Genomic DNA, 19,437 nt, shown 5'->3' with positions numbered 1-19,437 from the left:
TTTTTTTTTTTGAAATGGAGTCTTGCTCTGTCACCCAGGCTGGAGTGCAGTGTTGCGATTTCGGCTCACTGCAAGCTCCGCCTCTCGGGTTCACGCCATTCTCCTGCCTTGGCCTCCCAAGTAGCTGGGACTACAGGCACCCACCACCACAGCTGGCTAATTTGTTGTTTTTAGTAGAGACGGGGTTTCACCGTGTTAGCCAGGATGGCCTCAATCTCCTGACCTCGTGATCCACCCACATAGGCCTCCCAAAGTGCTGGGATTACAGATGTGAGCTACTGCTCAGCCTAGTGTGTATTATTTTTTTTTTTGGAGGCCAGTCTCCCTCTGTCGCCCAGGCTGGAGTGCAGTGGCGCCATCTTTGCTCACTGCAAACTCTGCACCGCCTCGGGTTCGCCATTCTCCTGCTCAGTCTCGAGGAAGCTGGGACTACGAAGCCCACGCCACCCGCGCTTCGTGATTTTTTGTATTTTTAGTAGAGACGGGGTTTCACCGTGTTCGCCAGGATGGCCTTGATCCCCTGACCTCATGATCTGCCCGCCTCGGCCTCCCAAAGTGCTGGGATTACAGGTGTGAGCCACCACACCCGGCAGAATTTCCCTAACTACTTAAAACCTTTGATAGTAATGCATTTGCATTCACATTTTTATGATACGTTTTGTTTTTTGAGATGAGATTCGCTCTTGTTGCCCAGGCTGGAGTGCAATGGCGTGATTTCCGCTCACAACAACCTCTGCCTCCCGGGTTCAAGCGATTCTCCTGCCTCAGCCTCCCAAGGAGCTGGGAGTACAGGCATGCACCACCACACCCAGCTAATTTTGTATTTTTTAATAGAGGCAGGGTTTCTCCATGTTGGTCAGGCTGGTCTCGAACTCCAACCTCAGGTGAGCGGCTGGCCTCAGCCTCCCAAAGTGCTGCGATTACAGGCCTGAGCCACCGTGCCTGGCCATAATTACACTTTTATGCACAAAAAGTGTAATTTTAAGAATCCTTATCCTCAAGAGTTGAGGCCTTCTTTTTCAAACCCATGTTTAAGGAAGAGCAAATATGTTACTCACTGGAGTTTTCTTTTCACCGACTGTTTAAAGCGTTCATCAGGCAAAAGCTCCACTTGCTGTGAATGGCAAAGGGCACCGTTCTTAAAGGTCACCCTGGGCATAAGAATCACTCTGTAATACCTTTGTGATCGCTTTCTGCACTTGCCAAACCCAACCAAACCTTTCAAATGGTCCACGAAAATCTACTCAACATTCTCTAATTCTTCTATTCCTATGTCAAGTGTTTCATGGAAAATTATATGCAAAGTCTTTTCCAGTCTTTCCTTTTTCCTCTGGTGGGTGGGAGGAGTTGAGGGGGTAGATATGAAACCGACAGGAACTCCATTCTGCCAAAAGGAAGAGATAAATCATTTGAATTCCCCCTACTCAGATATTTTACATCTGCAGATAACACAAACTGAGATACTTATAATAGGCAACAAGACTGCCAGTCTAGATAATTTGAACAAAAGTAACTATGGTTCAATAGCTTATTTCTTCCTAATTTCAAATGTTAAACAATACAGAGAAAGATGCTTTAAAATGTTTTTAAAATGTTATGTGAACACCACTTGAAATTCATGTAATAGCTGCCTTATTTTCACCCCCCATAAATCAAGTTTATTTCTATTCTGTGACTACAAGTTACTTCCAATATAATGGTTAAAGTCACTAATTTTAGCCTTTTAGTTATATTCACACATGCAAACATGCTTTCCCAGGTACTACCCCTCACCTCCTCTACTTACCTCTGATGTAGCATTTTTCAACCTTCAAAGAGGTCAGGGATTTTTGAGCCAGAGGAAAAAAGTATCCCAGTATTGTGTGTAGTTGGCCAATTAGTCCAAGGTTAGACAGCATGTTAAATACTGAGCTTAGCCAGGTGCGGTGGCTCACGCCCGTAATCCCAGCACTTTGGGAGGCCGGGGCGTACAGATCACCTGAGGTTGGGAGTTCGAGACCAGCCTGACCAACATGGAGAAACCCTGTCTCTACTAAAAATACAAAATTAGCCAGGCTGGTGGCACATGCCTGTCATCTCAGTTACTTGGGAGGCTGAGGCAGGAGAATCACTTGAACCTGGGAGGCGGAGGCTGCGGTGAGCCGAGATTGTGCCATTGTGGTAAGCCGAGATCACACCACTGTACTCTAGCCAGGCAACAAGAGTGAAACTCCGTCTCCAAAAAAAAAAAAAAAATTAAGTTTAGATCAATCCTCGAGTTTCTGCTTCACTTTAGTTGGCTACCCTCTTTGATGGTTCTAAATACAGTTAATAAACTCACTCAATTGTATAATGGTCAAAGTTTGTGGGTGGAAGAAAAAAATGAAGGGCATTGAGAGACATTCATTCCATCAAGGGCACTATGCAGTGCCTGGTATTTTCTTCCTCCATTACATATAGAGATAGCTGTCATCACATTCTTCTTCTGCAACTCAGAAGAAACTTGATGAAACACCAGAGGCAACCTTGCGATGTCTGGAAGGACTCTGGCCCTGAAGCGGGCAATGAGGTTTGCACATACAAGTCCGTGAAGAAGGAAAGGCAAAAATACTCTCTAATCTCCAGCCCTCATCCTCAAGGATAGTATAAAACAAGAAAAGGTCAGTTAAATGTATTTTCATCCTTCTTTTATTTTGTTAAATATGCCTAGAAGTCTGTAGGTGAGTTAATATGTCCTTGAAAGGGGGCATGTGACACCTCGGTCTTTTTAGCATTTCTAATTCTGTGAAAGCCACCTTAAATTTTTTGGGAGACAAAACGGTCTGTTGGAAGAAAACAGCCTCTGATGTAGCTATAAATCGCTCTTCTATTTTCTTATTTATAAAATCATAACAGAAATAATGAGTTGTTTTGTCAATAATAGAACACAGACATGAACTTGACCTAACAACGAGCATAAAGCTGTCAATTCATCTTGCATTAACAAAAATAAAAATACGAATAAAATGAAACAAGAGAAAAAACTATTAGAAAGAAATGACAAAATTCAAACTGACTTTGAAAAAATCTGATTTTATTTTCTGAATCAAAAAGAAGTATTTCATGTTAAATTTAGACTGTTTAGCTTTCCACTGATATCTCAAGATACTTTCCAGATATTAACAGTACTCAGAACTGTGTAAAAGTTAACAACCAATACCATGTTTTAAAGAAAAAAGTTTAAATGTAAGATTGACGTCTTGGGAACATTACTAAATGTATTTCTAAGAAATCCTCTCAAAGGTCAAAGTATTGACAATTCTGATTTAAAAATTTAAAATTTTTAATTATTGGAGATTTAAGTAACAATAGTTTCAAGAGCCAAGAATCAGATTGCTTTTTAAAACAGATTTTTTTTTTTCCTGAGGGATTCACACTTGCCAACAACTCCAGTTAAATATAATAGTCCACCCAAATCCCAAATGTAAATGTATTATGTCACCTTGGAATAGTAACATTATAAAATGGGATTTCTAAATTATAATACATACACATAATATACCATTTTAACTGACATGTTTACCAGCAGAATTCTGAAATCAAAAACAAATTCTACATTCAAGGGACAAATGATAAATGCTCTTTCATTATTTTAAGAGTCCATTCCATTTTTTGTTGTTTTCTACTCCCAGATTTTAAAATGGACCAAGGGACCCAAGGCCAAGTCAATCCTATTTTCCTGAACCCAACTGCCAGTAGGTACTGGCCCTACATATGCGTCCTTTAACAAGCCCCATTCTCAAAAGGCTGGGGGTATTTATATAAGAACTTATTCCAAAGTGGCTCTAAGATCCATGTTCCCAAGATCTGGTACGGGCTATTCATGTGTTCTGAGGCATGTCCAGCATGCAAGCAAACTTATCTGTTCAAATTGAGGTAAAACAGACAAAAAACACTTAATATTAACAGAAGCTACATAATTAAAACTAACCTTTTGCTGCTTATTTAAGCTAATTATGTATTCTTACAAAACAGAGACCCTCAAGTCAATAATTTCTTTTGATTTTAGTCACCTCCAAATTAAGCCTCTTCTTTCAAAGCCATTATTAGTTAAAAAGTTTTAAAATGAAGAAAAATATTTTTTTCCAGAACTTCTATTTTGTCATTAGTGTGATACAATTTCTTTTTATTTTTCAAACTTAGAAAGAACTCATGTACGGGTACTATTTGATATTTTTTTCAGATACCAAGGAATACCGACAGGATTCATAAATAGGATTTTCTGACACTGGCAGGAAAGTCTGCTAACATTTACAAAATACCAAAGACTCTTCTTTCAAGCTTCAAAGATGGCTGAGAATTAACAGTTATGATTAGTTTTTCAGTGCAAATAAAAAATTTAAATCTTGATTTTTTTGGGGGCCAACATTTTAAACAGTCAAATTTTACTGTACTTCCAGGTTTCAAATCAAAACAAACAAACAAAACAACTAATGAAAATTACCCAATTGGCAACAAGTCCCGTATTTCAATGTTATTTTTAAACCACCAATTATAACCTACTGCCAGTAATTATTTGTAAGTACCTGCTTGTTTTATTAAGCACTGGTCAGTTACATAAAAGAATAATTTGCAAGAATGATACTTGGCAATGGGTTACTTTAATGCTTCTGGAATAAACAGAAGCATTAACAAAACACCAGATCTTAAGCACTTTTAAATCTGTAATTTGAATTACCAAAAGGATTTTTAAATGTTACTTTTCCATTGAAGGACTGTAGGGAGTCTAGTCCCAGCTAACATGGTTGATTTTTAAAAATAAATAAATCCCTAAGCCACATAGTAATGGAATACTACACTTGCTTTTTATATCATATGGAAACAGCTCCAGACAGAGCACAAGTAGAAGAAAACCTGCCAAATCAAAGTACTGTAAATAAAGTTCCTCTATGTACTCCAGTGAGAAAACCTCAAAAATAAAAATCAGAAGACCACCCACTGTTACCCCTCCCCCCAACAAAACCCACCCAAAACACTTTAGTTCTGAACCTAACATTTCCCTAAGATGTTCACAGGAGAAGCTTTAAGGTACTTAAAGCTGCAGCAGTACAGCTGAAAGCGCCACATTACAGAGGAAATGCCCTAAAGGGTTCAGCAGCTGCCCACCCATCCCGAACCACCCCCCATCCCAGTAATATGTAAAAGCTCCTGAAGTTTTTTTCTTATGCTAATAAAGGCATACCACCTAGTGTGCTAAAGACTACGACTAGCAGCATTAGAGCAGTAAAGTGAAAACAGGAAGCCTACAGGAATGATCTAAATGCCTACTTAGAAGAAACAAAGCAGCAGACAGGATCCTGAGCCCTCTAGTCTATGTAGGGAAGCAGTTGAATTAAACTCAGATTTACCCACATTAACAAAAATTTAACAAAGTTTCCCCAAGACACCAGAATAAAACTTGACCTTTCCAGTCAAAGGGCAGAGAGAGGCCTCTTCCACGTCCTGGAGTTGAATGAGTTCAAAGATTGGCAATAAAGGAAAAAAGAAAGCATTACGGGTGTGATGGGAACAAGCTTTGGAGTTTATCGAACAGTCACACCAAGTTTCTCCAGCACACGGACACCCTTTTCTTGGTACTCTTGCCGGGTCATCCAAAAGTTGTCTTTGTCTTTCATGATATCCGCTAGAACTGCACCACCCAGGAATACCATGTGCTTTCTGCGGGGTGGGTCTTCAATGCGGATCTTAAATTTCTAAAGGAGAAAGAAAGGATAATAAAATGGTACATGTGCACAGTGCTTTCTGCTTTATGAAAATGACTTTTAAATATATGCTCTCGCTCAACCTTGCAACAGTCCTGTGATATAAGTAGAACGGTAGGATTTGGTACCTGAGGTACAGGAACACTTAGTAATTTGCCCAAAGCTCATGTTTAGGAGACCACACATCCATCCCAGCATGCCTGGAACAGTCCTGATTTACACGTGGTGTCCCATCATTATTAACACCACCCCTTTTCATTCTTGAGTGTCCTAATTTGATCAGTAAATTACATGACTTAACACCCTACTGAGGGACCAAACATGAGAGACATAATTAGCGCAAATTTCCCATCCCCTGGCAGATGACCACTTGGGAAAGTCACTTTGCTATCAAACGAAGTCTGGATAAGAGGACTTGCATGACTTCTTAAAGGTCTAATACTGTTATGATTCTAGTCCAGTGCAACTGAGTAAAACTGAAGTTCTTTTCTTTTAAGAAAAGCTTACTTTCTATTGTCTCAAAATCAAATGAAATGTTCTTAAAATAAACAAGGCCAAATATGGTCAAAACAAATCATGGGGATGTTATGAGAAAATGAACACAGTAACCAAAATTAAAGACAACTGGGAAAAGTTTTATACTCTGTAGCTACTATTAAGTGTCTAGGAAGGACACACCCTCCTTATCTTTATGGTTGGTCAACACTGAAAGAGACCTTAAAATGACATAGCAAGTTTTTCATTTACAGTGTCACAATCCTGCAAAAAACACCCAATGTAACTATGTCATTCTAAATCATTTGTATATTTATGTCACATAAATGAACTGTAAGGGTTCTGAGAACTGTAAGGGTTTCCAAGATAAAGAAAAACATGAGTTTATTTACCAATTCTGAGACTATTTTAATTGTTCCTTTAGCTTTCTTGCTCTTAGGTAGGGGTCAGCAAATTTTTTTGGAAAGGGCCAGATACTTGAGGCTTTGCAGGTGTGACAAGTACCCAACCCCACATGTAGCTAGAAGGTGCCCACACACAGTAAGTGACAACAGGTAACATTATGTAAACAAATGGGCTTGGCTGTGTTCCAATAAAAGTTAAAACAAAAACAAAAAAACAGTTTTGGCATAAGGGCTATAAATGCCCACCTCTGCTCTAAGGGAAACTTAGCTAGCCCCTGAAGACGCTGCTTCTGTAAATATCTCAACTGCTTACTGTTTCTCTCTCACACACTACCTTAACCCTGGAGGTTTGGTAATACGAGTTCTTGCTCTTCATTGCTGCATCTTGCTCATCCCTAAAACTCCACAGCTCCAATGAAACTCATTCTATCAGATTACTCCATTTACCACTCCCTCCTTGCTGAACTCATGCACCTGCTCTCAAGCAGCTGAACAAGATAAGAAAGATACAAAACATCTTGCTTCAATGTATCACTAACCTCAACTGAGCTTGCTGCTGCATGGTAATCCTATTACATTTCTCTATTCTCTCTTCCATTCTCCAAAACAACCATTGCAACCTCCTCCTCTAGTCTAAAACTCTACCATCCCTTCCCTCCTCTCAGTGCCTCCTAACTGGTCTATGCCCACCTTTGTTCCCTCTTCCCCCGAGTCTATTCAACACACCAGACTTAATGAGCCCTTAAAAATATACATCAGATCCTATCATTTCTCTGCTTAAACCGCCCCAGCACCCAAGACTTTCCATTTCACCAGGAGTCAAGCCAAACCCTTTACCATGGCTGAACAAGACCTGCCCTCCTGCTACCCTTCTGACCTCATATCCCACGTGTCCTCCTCCCTTGCTCTCTCTGCTCCAACCACACTGGCACATTCCCACCAACCTGGGGCTTTTGCATTGTTCCTGCCTATAAGATTCTTCCCCCAGATAGCTGCATGGCTCACTCCTCTCACGCTCAACTTAGGTCTCTGATCAAAAGTCACTTCACCCAGAAGGCCTTAGGCCTTTCCTGATCACAGTTTATGAAGGAGCACACAACCGCTCCAACCACTAACAGTTTCCAGCTCTTCACCTTACTTTTCTTCATATCACTTATTACCACTAATACATTATTTAGACTAAAAGTAGGGATTCTGTTTTCATTGTTTGTCCCCAGCACCTAGACCTATGTCTGGCACCCAGGAGTTCAAGAAATGTTTGCTGAATAAATGATCACCTAAGATCAATTATAAATTATATGTAAAACTCAATAAAATCAGAAAAATGAGTGAAGTACCTAGACAGCATGGCTCCTTTCGAGTCTGTTAATCTGTTTAATGTATGTGAGCCCATACTCAATTTAATTTCAACAATTTGAGTCATATATGAAAGATGTAACATACAGTACTCTATAATACATAATCTCATTATCTAAAATAGTTGATCAAAGTCAGTGAGACAAAGCTCAGAGAATAACTCAAGATTAGATAACTCTTGGTTGAGTATACAGCACATACTGTATATTTCACATAGTCCAGAGTTTGGTGGAAAAAACACACAAACCCATGCCAAAGAAACATCAACTATTACTAGTTAAAAAATTTCTTTCTACTGTACATACCAACAACTACCAATTAAAGTCTGTTTCAAGAGCTATGACAGTTACCGGGATGCAAAAAAATTTGAGACATGATGTTTTACAATCTGATGGAGGAGAGAAGACAACATATGTAACAAACAAAGTCAGAAATATGAGACAGCCCAAGAGAAGTGCTAAAGGCTGATTGCATATCCAAAATAAGTTTAAAAAAAAAACAAAAAACAACAAAAAAAACCTCAAGTGGGGCATTTATTCCCCCATAGTACAGCAGGTTCTTCTTTTGCACATAGAGGCGCCTCGGAGTCTGTGCTAGTTGTTACAGATGAACCAGAACTTTTGGCCCTGACCTCACTGCCTCCATCCATTGACTATAGAGGTGACCAGAGCTTATCTTGAACTATTTCCCTCTTCCTATCATTTCCAGGCTGCACTTGACTGCAGTAGGAATTTGTTTTGGAAGACATCTTGCCCCCTCTGGTGGTTGTCAAGATTCACAAACTACTGTACAGTCTTTTAAAAGAATGTTAGTAATAGTTGATTTACTAATACTTACAGAAAGTTTTTCCACATCACCCTTCAGAACTCGTTCTAAGTAAAGCTGTTTAAGTTCTCGTTCCAACCGTGATGGCAGGCCAGGATACATAGTAGACCCTCCAGAAAGCACAATGTGTTTGTAGAATTCAGATCTAGAAAGACACAATGGTTATTCATTTGGAGTTTTAGGTTAGGAAAATGGTATCTCAGGGTTACTGTTACTTATGTCAGCCTCAGGGGTTGCTGGGAGAATTAAATAAAATTCCACATGTAAATCACAGGGCTGAATTTTTGCTGTTATTACTACTGTGAAGTAATGACCCCTCTTTACACATAAAACCTTTTTATAATTTTGATGAAAATAAAATACTTCTAAAAGTATATAATACATTTTTTTTGTGTGAATGTAACTGAGACTTCTAATAATGACCAAGATTTACATTACAAATTTCTAGTACTTGGACTATGTTGTCACATGCTTCCCTAAAGCCATTGAAATGTGGTGATTTACTATAATTAGCCCTATTCTACTTTAATCCAGAATTCCTGCTTTTTAATTTTTTATTTATCTTTTGTAGTTTTCTCTTTTTTGTTCCTTTGCTTAGAGGCTGTCTGCTGTTATTTTTGGCTAGACTGATGTGTATGCTTCTTATAGCAGCACCCTCTTTTTTCCTTAAATATGCTGTTGTCTATGATATCAGATAATCCAATCTAAAAAGACTGCATATGTAGTAAAAGTAACAGAATCTGAGTGAGGGTCTGAGGAATAATACAAAGTTTGGGAGCTGATTTGCACCCATTTTGGCCTTATTCAACCTGGCTTCCAGGTTCTCAATGGCTAAAGCTACTGCAACTCCAACAAAGCACTGTTTTTGTATTTAATTGCCAAAGCAAGCCTGGTGAATGTCGCATAAACTAAGCAGTTGAAATACAGATTCACGTGATAAGTACACATAAGCATTTACATGTACATTTTCAACATGCAGAACACACAAAACAAAATTTGAGTTATTCCACTTTGCAATGCCAACTCTGCGGAGAAGGTACTGAATCTGACTCCACGCTTTGGGAACGTCGAAGCCCTAATCAGCAACAACAGGAATGTACTTTTTTTTTTTTTTTTTTTTTTAATATACAGAGTCTCACTTTGTCGCCTGGGTTGGAGAGCAGTGGCGTAATCTCGGCTCACTGCTCCGCCTCCTGGGTTCAAGCGATTCTCCTGCCTTAGCCTCCTGAGTAGCTGGGATTACAGATGCCTGCCACTACACCCAGCTAATTTCTTGTATTTTTAGTAGAGACGGGTTTCACCATGTTGGCCAGGACGGTCTCGAACTCCTGACCTCGTGATTCGCCCGCCTCAGCCTCCCAAAGTGCTAGGATTACAGGCGTAAGCCACCGCGCCTGGCCGGCATATACTTTTAAATACAATTCTGCTGTGAATGAACATCAAATCAAAGGACAAAATAATCTAATCCCTATCATGAGAATTTACCACAATTATGAAGGCTAGATTCGATTTCTGATCATCTTGCACAAGGTTTATAGTTTGTTATAAGTCAACTGCTATTTTTATTAATTTCTATTACTATCCTGGCTCCAAAGCCATCCCATCAAAATTAATTAGGTGGCTTCAGGGTTACACAAACAAATAAATGCTTGCTGTACAAAATGCTTCTGGGTGAATTCCTCTATAACCTGAGTGTAGAGAAGGGATTTCTAACGATGACTCAAGCTCTAGCTGTAATAAAATATGACTATAAATCTTCTTATATGACTAAATAAAAACAAACTTTTGCATGGCTAAAACACTAAGAGCAATAGACAAACGGCAAACAGAGGAAATATCTGTAAAAGACATCAGAAAGCTAAAAGAAAACTTTTCAAAACTGGAAAAAAAAAACCAAAAACCCCAAAACTCCAAAATCTACAGACAAAAAAGCCATGAACGATTTGCCAAAAAAAAAAAAAAAAAAAAAAATCAAAAATGTCCCTTAAGGCTGGGCGCGGTGGCTTACGCCTGTAATCCTAGCACTTTGGGAGGCCGAGGTGGACGGATCACGAGGTCAAGAGATCAGAGACCATCCTGGCCAACATGGTGAAACCCCATCTCTACTAAAAATACAAAAATTAGCTGGGCGTGGTGGCACGCACCTGTAGTCCCAGCTACTTGGGAGGTTGAGGCAGGAGAATCGCTTTAACCCAGGAGATGGAGGTTGCAGTGAGCTGAGATTGCACCACTGCACTCCAGCCTGGCGACAGAGCAAGACTCTATTAAAAAAAAAAGTCCCTTAAATATACAAAAATATGTTTTATATATATATAATTTTCATAGTAACTTTTTTTTTTGTGGAGGTGGGGAGAGACAGGGTCTCACTCTGTCACCCAGGCACCCAGGCTGCAGTGCAGTGGCACAATCGTGGCTTACTGCAGCCTCTACCTCTCAGGTTCAAGCGATCCTCCCACTTCAGCCTTCTGAGTAGCTAGGACTACAGGAGTACACCACCACCACACCTGGCTAATCTTTTTGAAAAAAATTTATGTAGCCGGGCGCGGTGGCTCAAGCCTGTAATCCCAGCACTTTGGGAGGCCGAGACGGGCGGATCACAAGGTCAGGAGATCGAGACCATCCTGGCTAACACGGTGAAACCCCGTCTCTACTAAAAAATACAAAAAACTAGCCGGGCGCGGTGGTGGGCGCCTGTAGTCCCAACTACTGGGGAGGCTGAGGCAGGAGAATGGCGTGAACCCGGGAGGCGGAGCTTGCAGTGAGCTGAGATCCGGCCACTGCACTCCAGCCTGGGCGGCAGAGCGAGACTCCGTCTCAAAAAAAAAAAAAAAAAAAGAAAAAAATTTATGTAAAGACAGGATGTCCATATGTTGCCCAGGCTGGTCTTAAACTCCTCGGCTTAAGCACACCTCCTGCTCAGCCTCCCAAAGTGCTGCAATTACAGCCAGAAGCCACCACACCTGGCTTGACTTCACTCTTAATGAGAGAAATAAAAAGTAAAATTACACTGAAATAACGTCTCACTCATCAGACTGGTGGAAAGGATAAATGATACAACTGCCAGAGAGGGAAATTTGGCAATATCTAACAAAAATACATGCATTTACATCAAACTAAGAAGTTTCTCTCAGCACTTTGGTAGGCTGAGGGGGGTGGATCACTTGAGGCCAGGAGTTCGAGACCAGCCTGGTCAATATGGCAAAACCCCATCTCTACTAAAAAATCCAAAAACAAACAAACAAACAAACAAACAAACAAACAAAAAACCTGGGCATGGTGGTGCATGCCTGTAATCCCAGCTACTTGGGAGGCTGAGGCACGAGAATCACTTGAAAACAGGAGGCAGAGGTTGCAGTGAGCCAAGACTGCACCACTACACTCCAGCCTGGGTGAGAGAGTGACATTCCATCTCAAAAAAACACAAAAAACAAACCAATAACAACAACAAAAGAAGTTTCTGCACAGCAAAAGAATTAATCAACAAAGTGAAGATACAACCTATAGAATGTGAGAATATACTTGCAAACCAGACATCTGATAAGGAGTTAATATCCCAAATATATAAGAAACTCAAATCTCAAATGACTCAATAGCAAGAAAACAAATAACCCAATTAATAAATGGGCAAATGACCTGAATAAACATTTCTCAAAACACATACAAATGGAAAAAATGCTAAGCATCCCTAATCATCAGGGAAATAAATGCAAATTAAACCACAATGAGTATCACTTCACACATGCTAGAATGGCTATTATCAAAAAAGAGAAAAGGTAACAAATACTGGCAAGGATGTGGAGGAAAGGAAACCCTTGTACACTGCTGGTGGGAGTGTGAATTAGTACAGCTATTACGGAAAACAGTATGGAGGTTCCTCAAAAAGTTAAAAATAGAACTACCATATGATACAGCAATTCCACTACTGGGTTTATCTCCAAAGGATCTGAAATCAGTATGACTATGTAAGAGAGTATCTTTATCCTTAGGAAACACCAACTGGTAAAGAATTGATGCATTTTATCTACTCTCAAATGGTTCAGAAAAAAAACAGAATGAAAAAACAAACACGCAGAACATTATAATTAGTAAAATGGTAAATATAGATAAAGGATATAGATTAGGTTTTCTATATCTTTCTTGCAACTTTTCCGTAAGTCTGAAATTATTTCAAGTAAGTTTATAAACAACTTAGTCATTCTATTTAATTCCACCTATTTCTGATAAATAACTTTAAAATTTTTTTTATTATTTTTCTGATAAATAACTTTGAAATCACCATTTCTAATATACCTGGTATCAATGTCAGCCGCCTGAATTGTGTTAAAAAGCAATTCAGCAACACCAACTCCTTCAACATTGATCAAGTGAGGCTGAAATAAAGCTTCTGGTGCTTCAAATCTCTCTCCCCCAACTTTGATGATACGTCCATCTGGGAGCTAGAAACCAAGAATAATCAGGTACTAATCAGAAAAGATTAAAATTTCCCAGTGTTCTCCAGAACACTAGTACTTACAAATACATCTGTTCTGTAACCAAAATCATTACCAACAATAACTTTTCCTAAAAAATATTTTGGGGAAAAAAAGGTAAATTAAATAGATTCAGGTAACTGTTCTTATCATCACATTCTGTTTTGCTTTTAAAAGTGGTATGCCATGCCCCCAAATATCAGGAATTTCTTGGAGAAATCACTGATGCATGAGTGCATGACATTTGCAGCAAAGCAGAAACAGCCATCACTAACCAACCACTGTACTTTGATTACTGCTGCTATGTGTTACTGCAGTTTTATAATTTTAACATATTTGTGATTTTATGGATATTTCTGCTATGTAGAATAGACATGTTAAACATTGATTGACTGACTGAGATGGAGTTTCGCTCTTGTCACCCAGGCTGGAGCGCAATGGCGCAATCTCGGCTCGCTCCAACCTCTGTCTCCTAGGTTCAAGCAATTCTCCTGCCTCAGCCTCCTGAGTTGCTGGGATTACAGGCATGCGCCACCACGCCAGCATATTTTTATATTTTTAGTAAAGACGGGGTTTCATCATGTTGACCAGGTATTGAACTCCTGGCCTCAGGTGATCTGCCCGCCTCGGCCTCCCAAAGTGTTGGGATTACAGGCATGAACCACTGCACCCAGCTACATCAAACATTTTAAATAATTTTATGTCACCAAATAATTACTCTGTGAAACTATTATTTTGCCATCAAAATACTTTATAACATGTGTGCCACTTCTATCAAATCATTTAATCCAAAAAATGTTTTATGATCAAAGAAGTTTACAGAACACTGATCTAGACTATTTTTATTAGGCAATTCTGTTGTATCCTACTAGGTCCTAATAAATTTTAAATAACTGATAAATATAATTTCAATTTAAGCAAATAAGATTTAAACAAATCAGGTGTCATATTATGACTTTGTACAAAAAAACCTTGTCAGTCACACATCATGTTCATATTTAATTAAATGAGCAATGTTAAGTAGAAACTTCCTCTCATAACACCTCACAATTCACTGGATTGTCCTAAGTAATAAGCATGCCCATGTATGCTGGCATTTGACACATTTCTATACAAGATACCAGAATTAATTTTACATTAACAAGTCTAACAGTACATTCATAATATAATTACTTTTTTTTTTTTTTGAGACAGAGTCTCGCTCTGTCACCCAGACTGGAGTGCAGTGGCTTGATCTTGGCTCAGTGCAACCTCTGCCTACCGGGTTCAAATGATTCTTATACCTCAGCCACCCAAGTAGCTGAGATTACAGGCATGTGCCACCATGCCTGGCTAATTTTTGTATTTTTAGTAGAGACAGTTTCTGCATGTTGGCCAGGGTGATCTCGAGCTCCTGGCCTCAAGTGATCTGCCCAGTTTGGCCTTCCAAAAGTGCTGGGATTACAGGCATGAGCCACCATGCCTGGCCCTACTATATATATATATATATATATTTTTTTTTTTTTGGAGATAGGGTCTTGCTCTGTTGTCCAGGCTAGAGGGCAGTGGTGTGATCATGGCTCACTGCAGCCTCAATCTCCCAGATTCAAGTGATCTTCCCACCTCAGCCTCCCAAGTAGCTGGCACTACAGGTGCACACTACTATGTCTGGCTCATTTTGTTTATTTTTGTAGAGATGGGGTCTTGCTTTGTTATTTAGGCTGTTTTTGAACTCCTGGGCTCGAATGATCCTCCCATCTCGGCCTCCCAAAGTACTGGGATTACAGGGATGAGCCACCACGCCTGGCCAATTACAGTGATTGTTTAGATTCCAAAACTGACTGATTCTGGTCCCAGCTACCTAGGAGGCTAAGGTGGGAGGATCACCTAACTCTGGGAGACTGAGACTGAAGTGAGCCGAGATCATGCCACTGCACTGTAGCCTGGACAACAGGCTGAGGAGTGAGGAGACCCTATCTCAAAAGAGAAAGAAAAAAAAAGGTTACCAAAACTTACAACCTTAAAAAAGCCACCTCCGTCAGGTGGGTTCACATGAAATCATCCAAAATATTTGGAAAAACTTCGCACAGCGGATCTTACTAGCAAAATCTCCTTCCTTAAGCACTCGAAGCCTGATAGTGTGGCTTCTTTCCATGCTCTGGCTGCTGGCCAATATGGGGTCAAGTTTTCTAACCACCTTAATGAACTGTTAAACGTAGGCATCCCATTTCTTTGCACCAAATCTTACCCTGTTCTGTATTTGTCCACTCATGCCCCTCTTTACTTACTCACCAGCTTATTACTTTATACTTGTATATATGTGTGTGTATATATCAAATATACATATATATGTAAATATATATATGGGTTTTTGCTTTGTTTTTTTGAGACAGGGTCTCGCTCCTTCACCCAGGCAGTAGTGCAGTGGTGCAATCCTAGCTCTGCCTCAAAACTTCAGCCTTGAACTCCTGGGCTCAAGCAATCTTCCCACCTCAGCCTCTCAACTAGCTAGGACTACATGCATGTGCCACTACGCCTGGCAAATTTTTGTATTTTTTGTAGAGACAGGGTCTTCTTGTTACATTGCCCAGGCTGGTCATGAACTCCTGGCCTCAAGTGATCCTCCTATCTCAGCCTTCCAAAATGCTGGGATTACAGGTGTGAGCCACTACACCCAGCCTATTTGTATATATTTTTGTAGTCTACCTCAAATGCTTTGAGAAAAGAGAGAAGGAAGAAATAAAACACGTTTTACATTTCTAGTTTGCTTATCTTTTGCCCTGTGCCAGCCACTTTCTTCCAAACTAATCAGGTAGATGGAAAATTAGACAACTAGAGAAACTATCAAGAAGACTTCAGGAAGGAATCTCCAGAGCAAATCTGGAGATGATTAAGTTACAAAATGGGTTTACTCCTAGAAGAAAACCTAGACAATACCATTCAGGACACAGGCATGGGCGAAGACTTCATGACTAAAACACCAAAAGCAATTGCAACAAAAGCCAAAATAGACAAATGGGATCTAATTAAACTAAAGAGCTTCTTGCACAGCAAAAGAAACTATCAACAGAGTGAACAGGCAACCTACAGAATGGGAAAATTTTTTGCAATCTATCCATCTGACAAACGGTTAATATCCAGAATCTACAAGGAACTTAAACAAATTTACAAGAAAAAGACAAATAGCCCCATCAAAAAGTGGGCAAAGGATATGAACAGATACTTTTCAAAAGAAGACATTTATGTGGCCAATAAACATATGAAAAAAACCTAGTCATCACTGGTCATTAGAGAAATACAAATCAAAACCACAAAATCTCATGCCAGTTAGAATGGTGATCCTTAAAAAGTCAGGGAACAACAGATGCCAGAGAGGATGTAGAGAAATAGGAACGCTTTTACACTGTTGGTGGGAGTGTAAATTAGTTCAACCATTGTGGAAGACAGTGTGGTGATTCCTCAAGAATCTAGAACTAGAAATACCATTTGACCCAGCGATCCCATTACTGGTTATATACCCAAAGGATTATAAATCAAGCTACTATAAAGACACATGCATACATATGTTTATTGCAGCACCATTCACAACAGTAAAGACTTGGTACCAACCCAAATGCCCATCAATGTTGCAGTGGATAAAGAAAACGTGGCACATATACACCATGGAATACCATGCAGCCATAAAAAAAGAATGAGTTCATGTCCTTTACAGGGACATGGGTGGAGCTGGAAACCATCATTCTCAGCAAATTAACACAGGAACAGAAAACCAAACACCAAATGTTCTCACTCATAAGTGGGAGTTGAACAATGAGAACATATGGGCACTGGAAGGGGAACATCACACATGGGGCCTGTCGTGGGTTGGGGGTCAAGGGGAGGGATAGCATTAGGAGAAATATCTAATGCAGATGACGGGTTGATGGGTGCAGCAAACCACCATAGCACATGTATACCTATGTAACAAACTTGCATTTTCTGCACATGTATCTCAGAACTTAAAGTGTAATAAAAAATAAATTTAAAAAAAATTTAAAATACGTTTACTGAATATTTGGGTCACTATCTTAACAACTCATTTTTTTTTTTCCAACATGGAGTCTTGCTCTGTCACCCAGGTTGGAGTGCAGTGGCATGATCTCAGCTCACTGCAGCCTCCGCCTCCTGGGCTGAAGCAATTCTCCTTCCTCAGCCTGCTGAGTAGCTAAGATTACAGGTGCCCACTACCTTGCTCAGCTAATTTTTTGCATTTTTAGTAGATGGGGTTTACGCCATGTTGGCCAGGCTGGTCTCCAACTCCTGACCTCAGGTGATCCACCCTCCTTGGCCTCCCAAAGTGCTGGGATTTACAGGCGTGAGCCACTGCACCCAGCCAACAACAAATTTTTTATAATTATTTTTAAAATGACTATTTTGCACATATTTGTGAATATGTAGAGCTAGTATGCATCATATGGTTTTAAAATACTTGCCTTTATTGCCTATTACTATTTCATTTTAGTAATAACTAGTCAACTCCTCTGGTATTATAAACTATAACTAGGTCCTAAATTTCATTAGTTACAATTTCAAGTTAACATTTAACACCTCATTAAAAAATATTAAGTCAGGAAAGGCTGCCACCTACTGAATTAGTAAAGCAATGCTCCAGAATGACCATTTCCAAAGTACGTTTCTTAGACCACTAATCCCATGAAATTCTGAAAAGTCCTAGAGTGTAAGTCTGAGAAACACGCATACTATATTAATTGTGTATATATTAGCATACCAAAGGCTCTTGAGTTCTACAGTGATTTCCCAAACTTATTTGACAATGTAATTCTTTTTAATTTTTGTGAAATGCTTATTAACATCTCAGGGAAATAAAGTTCTGTGAAACATATGTTGAGAAATGCTATGCCAAATACTAGAATCTCAAAATAACATCTCGCATCTAATTATATCCTAGTGTAGAGAGTAATTTATGATTCTTGCTTAAATTTGCATTATATGGTGCCCTAAAATAATTAAATAGCATCTTAATGTAGAAAGAGACATTAAAAGTCACACATATACATATTGCAACAACCCAAGACAAAAATACTGATTCTTAAGAAAACCTCAAGCTGACACCAATAACCATGGCTGCCCACTTTAAAACATATATATATATTATACACTGGAAACACTTACTGTATAAGATTCAACTAGTACTGTGGTTTCTAAGGCCAGTTTCTGCTCTTGCTCAATATTATATCCCACGTAACACAGTTTTTCTTTAATCATGCGAACCGTTTCAAAATCAGCAGAGTGGTTGAAGGCATATCCTCGCAACAGAAGCAGCTGGTACAAAACAATAGCAGTAAGTTCATAATAGATCTGAATGAGTGCTACTCTGCAAAAGCTATTACTGCTCATTAAATATGTCACCTCAATAACAGAATGGGCAGTGGATTCTCAGCTCCTACTGAGTATTTCAGAAGTAGGAGTTTACCCCCCATAAAAGGATTTAGAGAGGGTAAAATAATTAACAATTCATAAATAAGTCAGTAAAATGACTAGAAAAGTCAGTTTTTGAAAAGCTCTACATGAGTACTAATGTTTTGATAAACAATCAAAAGTATATTAATAAATATTATTTTAGTGCTGGACTCCTGTAGCCTGCAGTTTGCTCATACAATTAATGCCATATTTACGAAATGCCCCCAAGTCTTTAAAAGTTTTATCTTTAGCTTCTAGTACTGCATCTGGCACATATTAGAACGGCAATAGCATTTGTTTAACAAATGATAAGGGAATTATTGGGATACTCAAAGGTATAATCTCTATTGTTATGTTTCTTAAATGCTAGAAAATATTAGTTTTTTTAAAAAAAACCCACTGAGAGAAAAAACATTACTAGACTTTACAAATAAAAAAAAATATCCTCTAATATTTGAGTCTGTGTTCTAAAGACAACCCCAGAAATTCTGTTGGTTACCCTTTGAATTTTGGCCTAAAATGAGAGTATTATAATTCTCATTAATTTAATCTCCCCTCATGAGGAGGATTACTTTAAATGACACTGAAGGAACCCAATGTCAAGGTAAAGACAGTGCAACCCAATTTAATGCAGAGACAGGGTTTCTTAACAGCAGCACCACTGACAGACTATACATTGTTTGTGGTGCAGCCAGCCCTATTCATTACAGAATGTTCAGCAGCATTCCT

At 39.2% G+C, this 19,437-nt stretch overlaps 1 protein-coding gene across 2 annotated transcripts in view; it reads right to left on the bottom strand.

Annotated features, from left to right (window-relative positions):
- Window positions 1-3,031: 3,031 nt before the first annotated feature.
- The window catches only part of ACTR2 (actin related protein 2), a 41,174-nt gene continuing 24,768 nt past the window's right edge, over window positions 3,032-19,437 (bottom strand). For both annotated transcript variants that reach the window (XM_003908739.5, XM_003908738.5), the window contains 4 exons: window positions 18,421-18,570; window positions 13,091-13,236; window positions 8,813-8,945; window positions 3,032-5,711 (listed from right to left, as the gene is read on the bottom strand). In XM_003908739.5, coding sequence (XP_003908788.1) covers window positions 5,541-5,711; window positions 8,813-8,945; window positions 13,091-13,236; window positions 18,421-18,570 — 600 coding nt within the window. In that variant the 3' untranslated portion in view covers window positions 3,032-5,540. The remainder of the gene's footprint in view (window positions 5,712-8,812; window positions 8,946-13,090; window positions 13,237-18,420; window positions 18,571-19,437) is intronic.

The sequence above is a fragment of the Papio anubis genome, chromosome 14 (assembly GCF_008728515.1).
Source record: "Papio anubis isolate 15944 chromosome 14, Panubis1.0, whole genome shotgun sequence".
NCBI lineage: Eukaryota > Metazoa > Chordata > Mammalia > Primates > Cercopithecidae > Papio > Papio anubis.
The sequence above is the reverse complement of the archived record's forward strand: the minus strand, read 5'-3'. Positions and strand labels throughout refer to the sequence as shown.